Source organism: Heterodontus francisci, chromosome 48 (genome assembly GCF_036365525.1).
Source record: "Heterodontus francisci isolate sHetFra1 chromosome 48, sHetFra1.hap1, whole genome shotgun sequence".
NCBI lineage: Eukaryota > Metazoa > Chordata > Chondrichthyes > Heterodontiformes > Heterodontidae > Heterodontus > Heterodontus francisci.
The window spans coordinates 5,358,718-5,376,102 of NC_090418.1; the positions used below are offsets into that span (position 1 = coordinate 5,358,718).

At 49.8% G+C, this 17,385-nt stretch overlaps 1 protein-coding gene across 1 annotated transcript in view; it reads right to left on the reverse strand.

The window, feature by feature from the left end:
• Positions 1-7,628: 7,628 nt before the first annotated feature.
• tnfsf12 (TNF superfamily member 12) overlaps positions 7,629-17,385 on the reverse strand; it is a 35,545-nt gene continuing 25,788 nt past the window's right edge. The window contains exons 3-6 of the mRNA XM_068024009.1: positions 16,126-16,170; positions 12,595-12,636; positions 9,438-9,556; positions 7,629-8,256 (exon numbers count right to left, since the gene is read on the reverse strand). Of these exons, the coding sequence (XP_067880110.1) occupies positions 8,011-8,256; positions 9,438-9,556; positions 12,595-12,636; positions 16,126-16,170 (452 nt within the window). The 3' untranslated portion in view covers positions 7,629-8,010. The remainder of the gene's footprint in view (positions 8,257-9,437; positions 9,557-12,594; positions 12,637-16,125; positions 16,171-17,385) is intronic.

Here is a 17,385-nt window from a genome sequence, read left to right on the forward strand (position 1 = left end):
CACAAACAGCAATGTGGTAATGACAAGATGATCTGTTTTTCGTGAGATTGGTTATGGGATAAATATTGACGGCAGGACACTGGGGAGAACTGCCCCCAGCTCTTCTTGGAAACAGTGGTCCTGCAGAATCTCCCATGAGCACCCAAGAGAGCAGCTGGGCCCTCAGTTTAAGAAATCACCCAAAGGACAGCACCTCTGACAGTGCAGAGCTGGGGGGCACATGGGGGGGGTCAGAGGAAATTCTGTGCTCACGTATGTGGAGTGGGTCTTGAAGCCACAACTTTCTGACTCAGAGGCTGCGTTACAGCTGACAACAAGCTTACCACTTAGTCTCACTCCCCTGCTTTTTCCCCATAGTCCTGCAAAAAGTTTCTTTTTAAGCGCACATGTAAATGCATCACTGGGTGCAGGAATAGAGCAACTTGCAATTGTACTCAACAGTCTTTGAAGGTGGCAAAACAAGTTGGCAACGTTGGCTTTATTGATAGAGGCGGAGAGTGCAAAAGCAAAGATGTTATGCTGAACCTTTATAAAGCACTGGCTCGCCCACAATGCGAGTCTTCTCTCCAATTCTGGGCACTATTCTTTAGAAAGGATGCTCGGAAAAGGTGTAGAGGAGATTTACCAGAATTTATTCATTCTGGAATGTGGGAGTCTCTGGCTAGGCCAGAATTTATTGCCCATCCCTAATTGCTCGAGAAGGTGGTGGTGAGCTGCCTTCTTGAACCGCTGCAGTCCATGTTGGGTAGGTACACCCACAGTGCTGTTTGGGAGGGAGCTCCAGGATTTTGATCCAGCGACAGTGAAGGAACGGCGATATAGTTCCAAGTCAGGATGGTGTGTGACTTGGAGGGGAACTTGCAGGCGGTCGTGTTCCCATGCATTTGCTGCCTTTGTCCTTCTAGGTGGTAGAGGTCGTGGGTTTGGAAGGTGTTGTTGAAGGAGCCTTAGTGAGTTGCTGCAGTGCATCTTGTAGATGGTACACACTGCTACCACTGTCTGTTGGTGGTGGAGGGAGTGAATGTTTATGGTGGTGGATGGGGTGCTGATCAACTGGGCTGCTTTGTTCCTGAGTGTTGTTGGAGCTGCCCCCATCCAGGCAAGTGGAGAGTATTCCATCACACTCCTGACTTGTGCCTTGTAGATGGTGGACAGGCTTTGGGGAGTCAGGAGAGGAGTTACTCGCACAGAATTCACAGCCTCTGACCTGCTCTTGTAGCCATAGTATTTATATGGCTGGTCCAGTTAAGTTTCTAGTCAATGGTAACCCCCAGGATGTTGATAGTGGGGGATTCAGCGATTGTAATGCCATTGAATGTCAAGGGGAGATGGTTAAATTCTCTCTTGTTGGAGATGGTCATTGCCTGACCCTTGTGTGGTGCAAATGTTACTTGTCACATCAGCCCAACCCTGAATGTTGTTCAGGTCTTGCTGCATGCAGGCACAGACTGCTTCAGGATCTGAGGAGTTACTTCAGTTATGTGGAGAGACTGAGCAAGTTCTCCTTAGAGCAGAGAAGGTGAAGAGGAGATTTAATAGAGGTGTTCAAAATCATGAGGGGTTTTGATAGAGTACGTAAGGAGAAACTTTTTCCAGTGGTGGGGTGTTTGTCAATTATCTTGAATCTCTCTCCTCTGCCTACCAAAGGAAAGGGAGGCCCCACGAGGAAAACAGTTTTTACACAGCAAGTTGTTGTGATCTGGAATGCATTGCTTGACAGATCGAAGGATGATGATTCAACTCTCTAAAGAGAATGAGGTTAAGTACTTGAAGAAAAAATAACAAGAGTTATAAGAAAGAGCAGGGGAGTGGGGCTAATTGAATAGATCTTTCAAAGATGCAATGAGCAGAATGGCCTCCTTCTGTGCTGTTTTTGTATGAAGCTACACTGAGGACCCTCAGCCTGACAATATGGAAGATGGTGAGGAAATAGGGCGTTTTCAACAATTAACTGCAGCCAGAACTTGGTTATTTTAAACCAACTTCATCTGAACAATCCCTGCTTCCCTGCATCAAGAGACACGTCCAACACCTAGCCCACTCCTTCCACTGTCCCAATCTCTCCACCATTGGCAGCCGTGCCTTCAGCTAAACTCTGGAATTCCCTCCCTAAACCTCTCCGCCTCTCTCTCTCTCCCACTTTATGACGCTCCTTAAAACTGACCTCTCTGACCAACCTTCTGGTCGCCTGTCCAAATATCTCCCTATGTGGCTCGGTGTCAAATTATGTTTGATAACACTCCTGTAAAGCACCTTGGGACATTTTACTATGTTAAAGTCACTATATAAATGCAAGTTGTTGTTATTGTAGACAGCAGAGAGAACAAAATGCTTGCAGTGTTTGTCCGCTCCGGGTCTTAAGCTTCTCCTTAAAGCTGTGTTGCCATGGGACTGTTTTGGAGATATTTGCAATTCCGCCTGTCTTGATGGTTTAACATCAGTGTTGTATTCACGTGCAGGGAGTTTAAAACATTGGAAAGTCCCTTCCTAACAGGATAGGCGTTCCTTTCCGAATTCCAGCCGTGAAGTCCTTGTTCTGAAGTGTAGTCACTGTTGTAATGTCGGAAATGTAGCAGCCAATTTGCACATAGAAAGCTCCCATAAACAGCAATGTGATAATGACCAGATCATCTGTTCCAGTGATGTGGGTTGAGGGATAAATATTGGTCCCAGGACATCGGAAAGAACTCCCCTGCTTCCCTTTGAAATAGTGGCAGGATCTTTTAGGCTCACCTGGGTGGGCAAATGGGGCTTCGGTTTAAGACCTCACTGAAAGACGGCACCTCCGACAGTGCAGCACTCCCTCAGTGTCTGCCCAGATTTTGCGCTCAGGAATCTAGAACAAGCCCTGGGCACGAATATCCACTATCACACATGCCCGCCCAATCATTATAAAACCTTCTGGCACATAAGGAGGCCATTCAGCCCTTCCTGCCTGTATCAACTCTTTGAAAGAGCTATCCAATTAGTCCCACTCCCCCCTCTTGTGATTTTCACCTTTTCAAGTATTTCTCCAATTCCCCTTTTGAAAGTTACTATTGAATCTGCTTCCACTGCCCTTTCAGGCAGCGCGTTCCAGATCACAACAACTCGCTGTGTAAAATAAATTCTCATCTCCCCCTCTGGTTCTTTTGCCAATTGTCTTAAACCTGTGTCCCTCTGGTTACCAACACCCCCCCACTGGAAACAGTTTCTCCTTATTTACCCTATCAAAACTTTCATAATTTTGAACACCTCTATTAAATATCCCCTTAACCTTCTCTGCTCGAAGGAGAACAATCCCAGCTTCTCCCAGTCTCTCCACATTAACTGAACTCCCTCATACCATTCCAGTAAATCTCCTCTACACCCTCTCCAAGCCCTTGACACTCTAAAATATGGTCACCACAATACCTCAGCCAACTGCAGTCCCTGGTACCACACTGGTAAATCTCTCTAAGGAATGACTCCGAAGCAGGCCCTTTCTGTCTCTCCATAATGCAACGGGACACAATGTGGGGGTGCAGGGCAGAAGACTCAAAAGAACACACGGGGATAAATCTGGAATAAAAAATATTTAATAAAATATAATACCGACAATGCCTTCTCTTAGCAGCAACATTACAAAGCTTCACTTGAGAGCTAACCTCCCCTTTACTGAGAGTGGAGAGGAGTTCTCAAATCAATTGCCTCCCGCTGTTCACAGTTATAGAAATAATGCCAACACTTTGGGTGGGAATCTTTACCCGGGGGTTGCCAACTCTCCCTGGATGCATTCCTGGAGCTTTCATCACATGACCTCCTGTCTCCCTCTGCCCTGCCCCCACACTTCCATTGGTTGCCTGACATGTCCATCCTCGTGGCGCCCAATCCCACAGCCAATCAGAAAGCAAACAGCCTCCTCCCAGTTGGATGATCCTTGAGTTGTCTCCCCCCGCCCCAACGTCCAATATTTTTGAAACGAATAAAAACATTTTTTTGGGGGGGGAAAAAAAGCACTTTTTTTTTGTTAACTCCTCCACAATGGTTTCCCTCCTGGAGACGCTCGCAGCCGAGACCTGTGGAACTAAATCTTTCATTCTTGAAGCTCAGGGAAATCCTGGAGGGTTGCCAACCCCATCTTTACCCCAGGAACACACAAAAAGACAGGACACAAGTACCCGAAAAAGCACAGAGCTTGAACAACACAAACAGCATATAACTCACATTCTTAGTTCATCAGCTTGGTCCTGAGGGAAGGCATTAGCGCAGGCTGCTGCTTTTTAAGCACCCCCCCACCCCCAGCTTCAAATCCCTCAGGAATGGACATCAGTCTCCTCCTCACAGCCAGATGGCTCCAACACTTCAAAGTGTTCGGGGGAAATCTTAATCCAGTCAGGGTGGGTTCACAGTGTTCATTTAACAACCTCACTCACTCAGGCGGCAAGGCGGCTGGTCTGGGAGTCAGGAGGGGTTCACACAACACAAGAGCAACATGTCTTCGCATCCCTCTCACTCCACGCACAGCTAATCCCGAAGTGTACAACAAGCTCCCCAAAATGGGATGACAAACTTGGCCAAACCTTTATCTTTTCTGTACTAATTCTCGAGATGTGGGCATTGGCCATTCCTCTTTGCTCCTCGAGGTGGTGCTGGAATCTGAGTGAGGCCATTTCAGAGGGAAGTGTCCAGCACGATGGTGTGGGACTGGTCATAGAGGTCCAGACCGGGTAAGGACGACCTGTAGGGTTCATCCTCAAAGTGCCATGGTGGGATTTGAACTCACGTTCCCTGGATTATGAGTCCAGGGATTACTTGTCTAGACACATAATGGCTACACACACTACTGTACCAGCATTAAACCTATTTTTGGTAATGTTGGTAGAGGGATAGATATTGTCACAAGACACTAGGTGGAGCTCCCCCGTTCATCTTCAAAATAGTGACCGTGGGATCTTTAATGTCCACCTGAGGGGGCAGACAGGGCCCCAGTTTAATGTCTCATATGAAAGACAGCACCTTCAACAGCGCGGCGCTCCCTCAGTACTGCCCCTCCGACAGTCCGTCACTCCCTCAGTACTGACCCTCCGACTTCGTGGCGCTCCCTCAGTACTGACCCTCCGACAGCGCGGCGCTCCCTCAGTACTGACCCTCCGACAGTGTGGCGCTCCCTCAGTACTGCTCTGGGACTGTCAGCCTGGATTTTGTGCTCCGATTGTGCTCTGAAGGCACAGTTGGGAGGCCGGGAGTAGAGTAACCATATTTGTGCTAAGCCACACCCACCTGTGAGTGCTTGGTGCTCAGAATAGGTGGAAAGAAGAAAATGTGTTCATCACCAATATCCTCTCAGTTTTACCTGCACCCTGGAAGAAGCAGGCACCAAAAGTGCGACTTGCACACAGAATCTTATGGTAATAGGGGTCATCCTTAGTACTGACCTATCAGCTGGACACTCAGAGATGCCTTAAATTCAAAAGAGATTCTCCTCACTGATAGAAGCTTGAGAAAGCTACAATTTATACACCAGGTTACATTATGTGTTCAGTCCTATGTACAGTAGGATTGCGGCTGGCACCAGACAATGGTAATAAACAATGCTCACGGATTCAATGAAACTGTGAGATTGTGGGAGTGGTAGAGGGGGATCGGGGGGACGTTTGCAGGCGGAAACAAAGACCCTCAGCAGCCGTGGGTCGAGTGCTGGTGATGGAGTTTCATCCAGGTGTAGTCCCCAATTCTGCGCGCGCCCACCTCCCCTCCCCTCCCTATCTCACACACTCACCGAGATTGCAGCTCCCACCCTCGTTCACCATTGACGTTCTGGCTAGACCTCAGCTCCTCGGGTGACCAGGGCGACAGGCCCTTTGAGGAAGCTGGCAGCACAGCCGATGGCCTGCGTTACGGCACCATGACAGAGTTCGAGTATGGCTGCACTGGACTCCTTAAAGAGAGACGCACGCCCGTGAGGAGGGAAGAGGCAAGGAAACGTCATTCTCAACAATATATTACGCCAACAATATTCAACCTCAACTCGACGAATCGCAAAACAGTTAAATATAAATAATATACATATATATATAAAATATACATAAAAGACAGCCCCCAGAACAAAGCTGTTGAGGCTGGGGGTCAATTGAAAATCTCCCAACTGAGATTGATAAAAAAAAATGTCTTAGTATTAAAGGGTTACAGAACCCGAAGCTAGTAGATGGAATGACGATACAAATCAGCCATGTTCTCACTGAATGGCGGAACAGGCTTGAGGGGCTGAATGGCCTCCACCTGTTGCTATGAAACGCAAAGGTGGTGCGGTGGGGGGGCGGTTACATCATCGGTCAGCGACACAAGGCGGCGCAGGTTCGGACATTACTGGCTCAGCAAGAATTCAGGCCTCCCCATGGGCTGGGGGGGCGGGGGGGGGGGGGGGGGGGAAAGAGGCCAGCCCGGGTCACAGTTACCAATTTGGGCCCGATTTTTAACTCTCTCAAAACCCATTCACTTACACAGAATTATCCCTCTCCCCAGTCCAGGTCAAATCGTCCACAATGTACTTTATAACTACAGGCCATCAATAGAAGAGAGTCACTCATAAATCCAATGGGGAATTCAGGAGTAACTTCTTTACCCAGAGAGTGGTGAGAATGTGGAACTCGCTCCCACAGTTGCAGGAAAGCTCCACCGACCTGCACTGGCTCCCAGTCCAGCAAGTGGCCATCATAAAATAAAATTCTCATCCTCGTCTTCAAATCCCTCCTTGGTCTCATCCCCTCTCTAACTCTGTCACCTCCTCCAGCCCCACAACCCTCAATGCTTTAATTTTCAATATTATTCCTTACTCCCTCCCTTCCATCCCATAAACAGGCTCACAATTTCCACAACGGTTCCCGACTCCAGTCGGATGGATTTCTGGAGATTTGATCAAATGACACCCCCTCCCCCAACCACCCAACACTCCCGCTATTGGTCACCGGACATGTCCATCCTCACGGAGCCCCACCCCCTACCATCCCACGGCCAATCAGAAAGCAAGCAGTTTCTTCCTCGATGGTCAAACCGCCATTTCCCCCCTCCCCCCCCCCCCCCACAGTCTCCAATCTTCTGACAAACTGGTAAGCAAAAATTACTCAAAGGAATTTGAATATAATTTTTTTTCTCTCTCCCGGTTCCCCTCTGATTGTTCTCCCAAGTTTGCTCAGAGCAATTGTCCTCGAGATTCATCCTTCATTCCTGACAATTTCTCCTCGGAGAAATGGCGGCCCCCCCCCCCCCCCAGCACATCAAACGGCCACAGAGCGGGAAATCCTCTCCAGACGGACACACAGGCCGCGCTACTGCACTGCTGCCCTCGGCACCTCCCTCTGCTGCAGACACCGGGGTCCGGTTTCGCTGACCCTTCACGTGCGGCCCTGGATGGCGGACTATTCGACTGCAGGGGCATCGCAACTGAACTCTGCAACCGCCCCCCCCCACCCCACCACTTCCCTCAACCCCCACAGTTCCTGAAGGAAGTCATCAAATGGTGATCAGGAGCATCCCTTCACCCCTTCCCCCACACCCCCCCTCACCCCTTCCCCCACACCCCTGCCCTCACACCCCTCCACCCCCCCCTCACCCCTGCCCCCACACCCCTCCACCCCCCCCCTCACCCCTTCCCCCTGCCCCCACACCCCTCCACCCCCACAGCGGAGGTCAGCAGTCTCAGTACAGAAACAGGGACCCATATCTAACATCTGCCTTGGGAAGCATAAAGAACTTGTTTTAAACAGTGAAACTGCCCTAGAGTCCTGGCAGGAAGGGAGGGCTCCATCTCAGGGCAATCCAGAGACTTTCTCCGCGTTTAAATGTTGAGATAATGTCCCTAAGTCGTTAGTGGGAGGGATCGCTCGCCACTCCAGGCAACAGCGCTGGTTAAAGCAGGAAAACTGTGCCCCTATCTCTGACGTTGTGGTTTTATGTCTGAAAAGTCTCGACGATATGCAGCGGGACCCATACGCGCGCACACACACACACACACACACACACACGTGCACAAAGACACTGCTGTGGCTTCCTTTAAAGTTTAAACAGTCCAAAGTAGGTGAATGTCTTGGTTTTCAGGCGCACTCCTGCAATGCTGTAGATGGCGATCCGAGATTCCTTCATGAGCCTGACTAAACCGGACGCTTGGCACGAATGGACGGTCAGCTGCTGGCCGTAGAGAGGGGTCGGGGGCAAACCCTGCAGGCACTTAAAGGTCACCAAGTTGTCCACCTTCACGTCCAGCTTTAAGTAGGCTGTGGTGTTGTCATCGCAGTGAACCTGCAAATACATCAAGAGAGAGGTAACAGTGACAGGAACATTCAGTCACAGTGTCTGGAATCAGCTGTCGCTCGGTGGGTCGCTCACTCTCTTTCTCACCTCTGAGTCATAGGCCGGGGGTTCAAGTTCTGCTCCAGAGAATTGAGCACAAAATCCAGGCCAACACTCCCAGTGCAGTACTGAGGGAGTGCTGCACTGTCGGGGGGTCAGTACCGAGGGAGTGCTGCACTGTCGGGGGGTCAGTACCGAGGGAGTGCTGCACTGTCGGGGGGTCAGTACCGAGGGAGTGCTGCACTGTCGGGGGGTCAGTACCGAGGGAGTGCTGCACTGTCGGGGGGTCAGTACCGAGGGAGTGCTGCACTGTCGGGGGGGTCAGTACCGAGGGAGTGCTGCACTGTCGGGGGGGTCAGTACCGAGGGAGTGCTGCACTGTCGAAGGTGCCGTCGTTCGGATGAGACGTTAAATCGAGGTCCCATTGCCTGTGTGGGTGGATGGAGAAGAACCTGTGACATTATTTGAAAGGAGAGCAGGGGGAGTTCTCCCTCGTATCCCGGGGCTAATACGCATCCCTCAATCAACATTACAAAAGGAAAATGATCTGTTCATTATCCCATTGCTGTTTGTGGGATCTTGCTGTGCGCAAATCAGCTGCTGTGTTTCCTACATTACAACAGTAGACTACACTTCAAAAAAGTGCATCATTGGCTTTGAGATGTCCGGTGGTGGTGAAAAGTGTTACAGAAAAGCAAGACTTTCTTTCTGTCCATATAAAATAGCGTATCACTCCACTTACTGCGAGGATAGAGAGGGACAGAGACAGGTATAGAGAGAAACAGGGAGGGAGTAGGTAATCTATTCAGCCTTGGAGAGCAATGATGCAGCAACTATCTGCTGCCAGTCGATTGCTGGGGATTGCACAGTCTGCCCACTTACAGGGCTGTTGCTGCCCCTATTACTGTAAAGCACATTAACTTCAAAATAACAGTTTCACCATCGGACTTCCCGAGAAAGGCCACAGACAGACCCAGTTACAGAGAAAGTTACAGAGGGGGATGAGGCCACGGAGGGATTTGAAAACACGGACGAGAATTTTAAAATTGAGGCAGTGCTGGACCGGGAGTTTGGGGCAAAAAAAATCCCCCAATGCTTGGACAAGCTACCGCTGTTAATGAGACACTTACCTGACTGTACAGGAAGTAGACTCCGTCTTTGCGAACGGTGAAATCTCCAGTCTTATTGTTATACTGCAGAGGACTTTTCACCCGTAGCTGGCGTTCTGACCACTGTCTGATGATCCCACCTGTCAAAAAAAAGGTACATTTTTAGAATTTTGTCGGAATTATTGGCCTCATGATAGAAGGTTGAACACAACTAGCTGGTGTTGGCCAATTGTTTCAACTGGATTTTAAAATTCGCATTCTTGCTTTCGAATCCCTCCGTGGCCTCGCCCCTCCCCATTTTTGTAACCTCCTCCAGCCCTACAACCCTCAGAGATCTCTGCGCTCCTCCAATTCCGGCCTCTTGAGCATCCCCCGATTCCCATCGCTTCACCATTGGCGGCCGTGCCTTCAGCTGCCTGGGGCCCCCAAGATCTGGAATTCCCTCCCTAAACCTCTCCACCTCTCTCCCCTCCTTAAAGACGCTCCCTTAAAACCGACCTCTTTGACCAAATTTCTGGTCACCGGTCCTATTATCTGCTTATGTGGCTTGCAGTCAGTTTGATAATTGCTCCTGTGAAGCGCCCCGGGGAGAGTTTACTACATTAAAGTTGCTATACAAATGAAAGTTGTTGTTGTTGTTGGGTGACGCCATAGAACACCTTCAAGACGATCCCTTCTTCATACTATGGGAATGAGGGTCTTCAGTTACGACTGGAGAAGCTGGAATTGTTCTCCTTGGAGCAGAGAAGGTTAAGGGGAGATTTAATCGAGGCGTTCAAAATCATGAAGGGTTCTGATGGAGTAAATAAGGAGAAACTGTTTCCTGTGGCAGGAGGGTCAGTAACTAGAGGACACAGATTGAAGATATTTGACAAAAGAACCAGAGGGTGGAGATGAGGAGGAGAATTTCGTAACACAGCCAGTTGTTGAGATCTGGAATGCGCTGCCTGAAAGGGCAGATTCTATAAGAACTTTCAAAAGGGAATTGGATAAATACTGGAAGCGGGAAACATTTGCAGGGCTGTGGGGGAAGGAGCAGGGGTGAGTGGGATTAATTGGGCAGCTCTTTCAAAGAGCTGGCACAGGCAGGATGGGCCGAATGGCTTCCTTCAGTGCTGTCCCATTCTACGACACGTGCTTAATGACATGTTCAAGGCCGCTAGCAGGTCATGGGAGAGACAGGTGCTATGCTCCAAACCAAGGTATTTTTTTCTCTGTTACCTGCCCTACAGGATAGGGTGGGTGGTTAATGACTGGTCAATGAGGCTTATTCTACAGCTTGAGAGGGGAAGGGGATTCCACGGTCTGTCTCCCTTTCACCTGTGACCCTTGGCAGACAAACTGCACCATGTGTGTCTCCAGGTTCTCAGCTGTGAGACGATGACAGAGTGAGGATTCAAACACGGTTCTCCTCGTGAAGGCCAAGATAGCAACGCTGTCTGGCATTCCAGGGAACTCTAAACTTGCACATGGCAAGCGAGAGGCTCATCTTTAAAAACAACTTTCTCGGTAGCTGGCTGAACCTGGCAATGTTGACCTGTCCTTGCCGAGTCTCCTGGAGAAGATGGCTGGATGGCAAAGGTCACAATGCCGGGTAGCGGTCGTTTGTCACAACTGACTGGCTTGCGATATGCATAGGAAAAAGACCCTCATTTCTATAGCATCTTTCACGACCCCAGGATGTCCCAAAGTGCTTTACAGCCAATTAAGTAATTTTTTTTGTTGAAGTGCAGCAAATTTTTTTTTGTATTCTTTCACGGGGCTGTGGGCGTCGCTGGCAAGGCCAGCATTTGTTGCCCATCCTAATTGCCCTTTGAATTGAGTGGCTAGGCAATTTCAGAGGGTATTTTAATACTCAACTACGTTGCTGTGGGTCTGGAGTCACATGTAGGCCAGACCGGGTAAGGACGGCAGATTTCCTTCCCTAAAGGGCGTGAGTGAACCAGGTGGGTTTTTACGACAATCAATGATAACTTCATGGCGCCATTGCTGAGATTAGCTTTCAATTCCTGAATTTTAATTGATTAATTTAATTTATTAATCAACTGAGTTTAAATTTGACCGGCTGCCGGGGCGGGATTTCATTTACCTCAATGCTGTTTGTTGGAGCTGGCTGTGCACCAATTGGATGCCATGTTTCAGACATTTACAACCGCGACCAGACTTCGAACGTACGTCACTGACTGCAAAGCCCGGAGGTGGTGAAAGGCGCTACAGCAATGCAAGTTTCCTTTTCCTTTAATGAGATGCTTTACTCTGTTGTTAAAAGATGCCAAGTTGTTGTTGAGTGCCTGATGACTGCAGTTGGTAACTTGGCCACCAGATGGCAGCTTTAGCTGACCCTCCACAGCCCACTGAATGACTCGCACGCTGGCTTCAATTAATCTTTGCTTTGAACGATAACTATCATCACCCTCGACAGGTGATGGTTCCACGCATGGTCCAATCTGCTCAGTCACAAGGAACATGGATGTGTGTCAAACACAGAGCCTGTGGGAGGGAGGGGAGGGAGGGGATGGGCAAGCCTTGGGACGCACTGTTGCGGAATCGAGGGTGAAAACCGAAACCTATGAACAGCCACTTGCTGTTGCCAGGGGGAGGCTGAACATTCACATCTAACAGGGTGTGACTGTGGGCAACTGAAAACTGAGGACTCACCTCGTCACATCCCAGAGCTATAAACCCAATAATCTGGTTTTGATGTACACGGACACTGTTATTTTTAGGCAAAGACTTGCATTTACATAGCAACTTTCTCAACCTCAGGAGATCCCAAAGTCCTTTAAAGCCAATTAAATACTTTTTTAAAAAAAAGTGTAGTCACTGTTGTAATGTACGAAACGCAGCAACCAATTTGCGCACAGCAAGCTCCCACAAACAGCAATGTGGGGTAATCAGATCATCTGTTTTTAGTGATGTTGATTGAAGGTTAAATACTGGCCCTAGGACACCGGGGAGAACTGCCCCCTGCTCTTCTTCCAAATAGTGGCTGCAGGATAGTTTAAAGCCACCTGAGAGGGCAGACGGGGCCTCGGTTTAACGTCTCATCCAAAAGACGGCCTGGCCCCTCTGACAGTGCAGCACTGAGGAAATACTTAATCACAGTGATACAAAGCTGGGCTACAGTGTCGACATGACAGAGCGAAAACAGATCACACCAACAGAAATAATTACGTACTCTTTTCAACTAGATATATTCCATCATCAGCCGTGGGCATCACTGCAAGAAAAATACAACAGCAATTAACATTGCAGAAGTACGAAAGATATTTTGCCAAATTTCACCTCTCTTCTGAACGCACTCTCACTTCATGTTCCTCAAACATTGACTCTCACTGGGGTACAGTTCCACACACACTGACTCTCACTGGGGTACAGTTCCACACGCACTGACTCTCACTGGGGTAGAGATCCACATGCACTGACTCTCACTGGGGTACAGTTCCACACACACTGACTCTCACTGGGATACAGTTCCACACGCACTGACTCTCACTGGGGTACAGTTCCACATGCACTGACTCTCACTGGGGTACAGTTCCACACACACACTGACTCTCACTGGGGTACAGTTCCACACGCACTGACTCTCACTGGGGTAGAGATCCACATGCACTGACTCTCACTGGGGTACAGTTCCACACGCACTGACTCTCACTGGGATACAGTTCCACACGCACTGACTCTCACTGGGGTACAGTTCCACACACACACTGACTCTCACTGGGGTACAGTTCCACACACACACTGACTCTCACTGGGGTACAGGTCCACACACATTGACTCTCACTGGGGTACAGTTCCACACACACTGACTCTCACTGGGGTACAGTTCCACACACACACAGAGTCTCACTGGGGTACAGTTCCACACACACACTGACTCTCACTGGGTACAGTTCCACACGCACTGACCCTCACTGGCGTACAGTTCCACACGCTCTGACCCTCCTCATTGGGGTACAGTTCCACACACACACTGACTCTCACTGGGGTACAGTTCCACACACACACACAGACTGACTCTCACTGGGGTACAGATCCACACACACACACTGACTCTCACTGGGGTACAGTTCCACACAAACTAACTCTCACTGGGGTACAGTTCCACACACACACTGACTCTCACTGGGGTACAGTTCCACACACACACTGTCTCTCACTGGGGTACAGTTCCACACACACACTGACTCTCACTGGGGTACAGTTCCACACACACACTGACTCTCACTGGGGTACAGTTCCACACACACACTGACTCTCACCGGGGTACAGATCCACACGCACAGACTCTCACCGGGGTACAGATCCAAGCACACTGACTCTCACCGGGGTACAGTTCCACACACACACTGAGTCTCACTGGGGTACAGTTCCACACGCACTGACTCTCACTGGGGTACAGTTCCCCACGCACTGACTCTCACTGGGGTACAGTTCCCCACGCACTGACTCTCACTGGGGTACAGTTCCACACTCACTGACCCTCACTGGGGTACAGTTCCACACGCTCTGACCCTCCTCATTGGGGTACAGTTCCACACACACTGACTCTCACTGGGGTACAGTTCCACACACACACTGACTCTCACTGGGGTACAGTTCCACACACACTGACTCTCACTGGGGTACAGTTCCACACGCACTTACTCACTGGGGTACAGTTCCACACGCACTGACTCTCACTGGGGTACAGTTCCACACACACACTGACTCTCACTGGGGTACAGTTCCACACACACTGACTCTCACTGGGGTACAGTTCCACACACACTGACTCTCACTGGGGTACAGTTCCACACACACACTGACTCTCACTGGGGTACAGTTCCACACACACTGACTCTCACTGGGGTACAGTTCCACACGCACTTACTCACTGGGGTACAGTTCCACACGCACTGACCCTCACTGGGATACCGTTCCACACGCTCTGACCCTCATTGGGGTACAGTTCCACACACACACTGACTCTCACTGGGGTACAGTTCCACACAAACTAACTCTCACTGGGGTACAGTTCCACACACACACTGACTCTCACTGGGGTACAGTTCCACAAACACTGACTCTCACTGGGGTACAGTTCCACACGCACTTACTCACTGGGGTACAGTTCCACATGCACTGACCATCACTGGGGTACAGTTCCACACGCACTGACCCTCACTGGGATACCGTTCCACACGCTCTGACCCTCCTCATTGGGGTACAGTTCCACACACACACTGACTCTCACTGGGGTACAGTTCCACACAAACTAACTCTCACTGGGGTACAGTTCCACACACACTGACTCTCACTGGGGTACAGTTCCACACACACACTGACTCTCACTGGGGTACAGTTCCACACACACACTGACTCTCACTGGGGTACAGTTCCACACACACAGTGACTTCACTGGGGTACATTTCCACACACACAGTGACTTCACTGGGGTACAGTTCCACACACACACTGACTCTCACTGGGGTACAGTTCCACACACACACTGACTCTCACTGGGGTACAGTTCCACACACACACTGACTCTCACTGGGGTACAGTTTCACACACACACTGACTCTCACTGGGGTACAGTTTCACACACACACTGACTCTCACTGGGGTACAGTTTCACACACACACTGACTCTCACTGGGGTACAGTTCCACACACACACTGACTCACTGGGGTACAGTTCCACACACACACTGACTCTCACTGGGGTACAGTTCCACACACACACTGACTCTCACTGGGGTACAGTTCCACACACACACTGTCTCTCACTGGGATACAGTTCCACACACACACTGTCTCTCACTGGGATACAGTTCCACACACACACTGTCTCTCACTGGGGTACAGTTCCACACACACACTGTCTCTCACTGGGGTACAGTTCCACACACACACTGTCTCTCACTGGGGTACAGTTCCACACACACACTGACTCTCACTGGGGTACAGTTCCACACACACACTGACTCTCACTGGGGTACAGTTCCACACACACACTGACTCTCACTGGGGTACAGTTCCACACACACACTGACTCTCACTGGGGTACAGTTCCACACACACACTGACTCTCACTGGGGTACAGTTCCACACACACTGACTCTCACTGGGGTACAGTTCCACACACACTGACTCTCACTGGGGTACAGTTCCACACACACTGACTCTCACTGGGGTACAGTTCCACACACACTGACTCTCACTGGGGTACAGTTCCACACGCACTGGATCTGATCCTGGCAAATTGGTCATATCCCAGGGCCCGCAGGACAAAAAAGTGCACAAACTCAGGAACGAGGAGAAGAGTTTGGGTGACTTTCACCCAGAGACTGAGATTCCGAATAAATTAGCGGGGGGGTGGGGGGGGGGGCGACGTTGAAGGGGGGCAAAATAAACGGGGGCCAGCGGACAACTGCATGAATTCCGGAGGCAGAAGGCATTTGGTGAGGTGCTGAGTGGGTGGGATTGAGGGACGCGGGGCGAGGGTGGGATTGAGGGGCGAGGGTGGGATTGAGGGACGCGGGGCAAGGGTGGGATTGAGGGATGCGGGGCAAGGGTGGGATTGAGTGGGACCATCTCTTGTAAATAAAACCCATTCTGTTTTGACTAGAGCTGCTGTCTCACGACCCAGCAAATACCATGGGCAGGGAGGGTTGTGGGGAGAGGTTAGTGACCCCGCCATAATAAATGCTGACCTTACCTTCAAAATGGGCTGCAATGGGCAGTTTGTTTTTCCCTCCAGAAGCTGTTAGATAAACAGAATTAGAAATTATTACGAACATGAACAGGAATAAATCAATGTCCTGTGATGAGGAACTTTGGGACGGTGACTGTTAAACTGTGCGACAAACTGAAAGAACAATTCTGGGCACCACACCTTCGGAAGGATATACTGTCCTTGGAGGGGGTGCAGTGTAGATTTACCAGAATGGAACCTGGACTCCAAGGGTTAAATTTCAAGGAGAGATGAAACCAACTGCGGTTGTATTTCCTGGAATTTAGAAGATTAAGGGGTGATTTTGATCGATGTTTTCAAGATATTAAAGGAGAACAGATAGGGTAGATAGAGAGAAACTATTTCTGCTGATTGGGGAGTCTAGGACTAGGGGGCACAGTCTAAAAATTAGAGCCAGATCTTTCAGGAGTGAAATTAGGAAACACTTCCACACACAAAGGGTCGTGAGTTTTTGGAACTCTCTTCCACAAATGGCAATTGATGCTGGATCAATGGTTAATTTTAAATCTGAGATTGATAGATTTTTGTTAATCAAAGGTAATAAAGGGATATGAGGCAATGGCAGGTGTACGGAGTTAGGTCGCAGGTCAGCCAAGATCTTATTGAATGACAGAACAGGTTCGAGGGGCTGAATGGCCTCCTTTCCTGTTCCTAGGTTCCCAAGCACCTTTCACGCTCTTGGGGCCTCCCAAAGCCAAGTTCACAGCCAATGAAGCCCTTTTTGAAGTGTAGGCACTGTTGTAATGTAGGAAACACAGCAGCCGGTTGGTGCACAGCAAGATCCCACAAACAGCAATATGCTAATGACTGGTCTTTTTTATTTTTTAAAAAAGTGGTGCTAGTTGAGGGATAAATATCGGCTCCAGGGCACTGGGGAGAACTCTACCCCCACCAAACCTCCCCCCTCCCCCTGCACTCTTCTTCAGAATACTGGCCGTGGGATCTTTTATGTCCACCTGAGGGGGCAGACGGGGCTTAGTTTAGCATCTCATCCGAAAGATGGCACCTCCAACAGTGCAGCGCTCCCTCTGTACTGCACTGGGAGTGTCGGCTTGGATTCTGTGCTCATGTCTCTAGAGTGGGGGTTTGAGCCCACAATCTTCTGACACAGAGGCGAGAGAAAGCTGCCCACAGAGCCACAGCTGACATCTACCGGCTGCTGACACAGCAGCCTCTGGGAGGAGGAGATGTTTCAATGCCCGAGAAGCTGGGAAAAGCTGACCA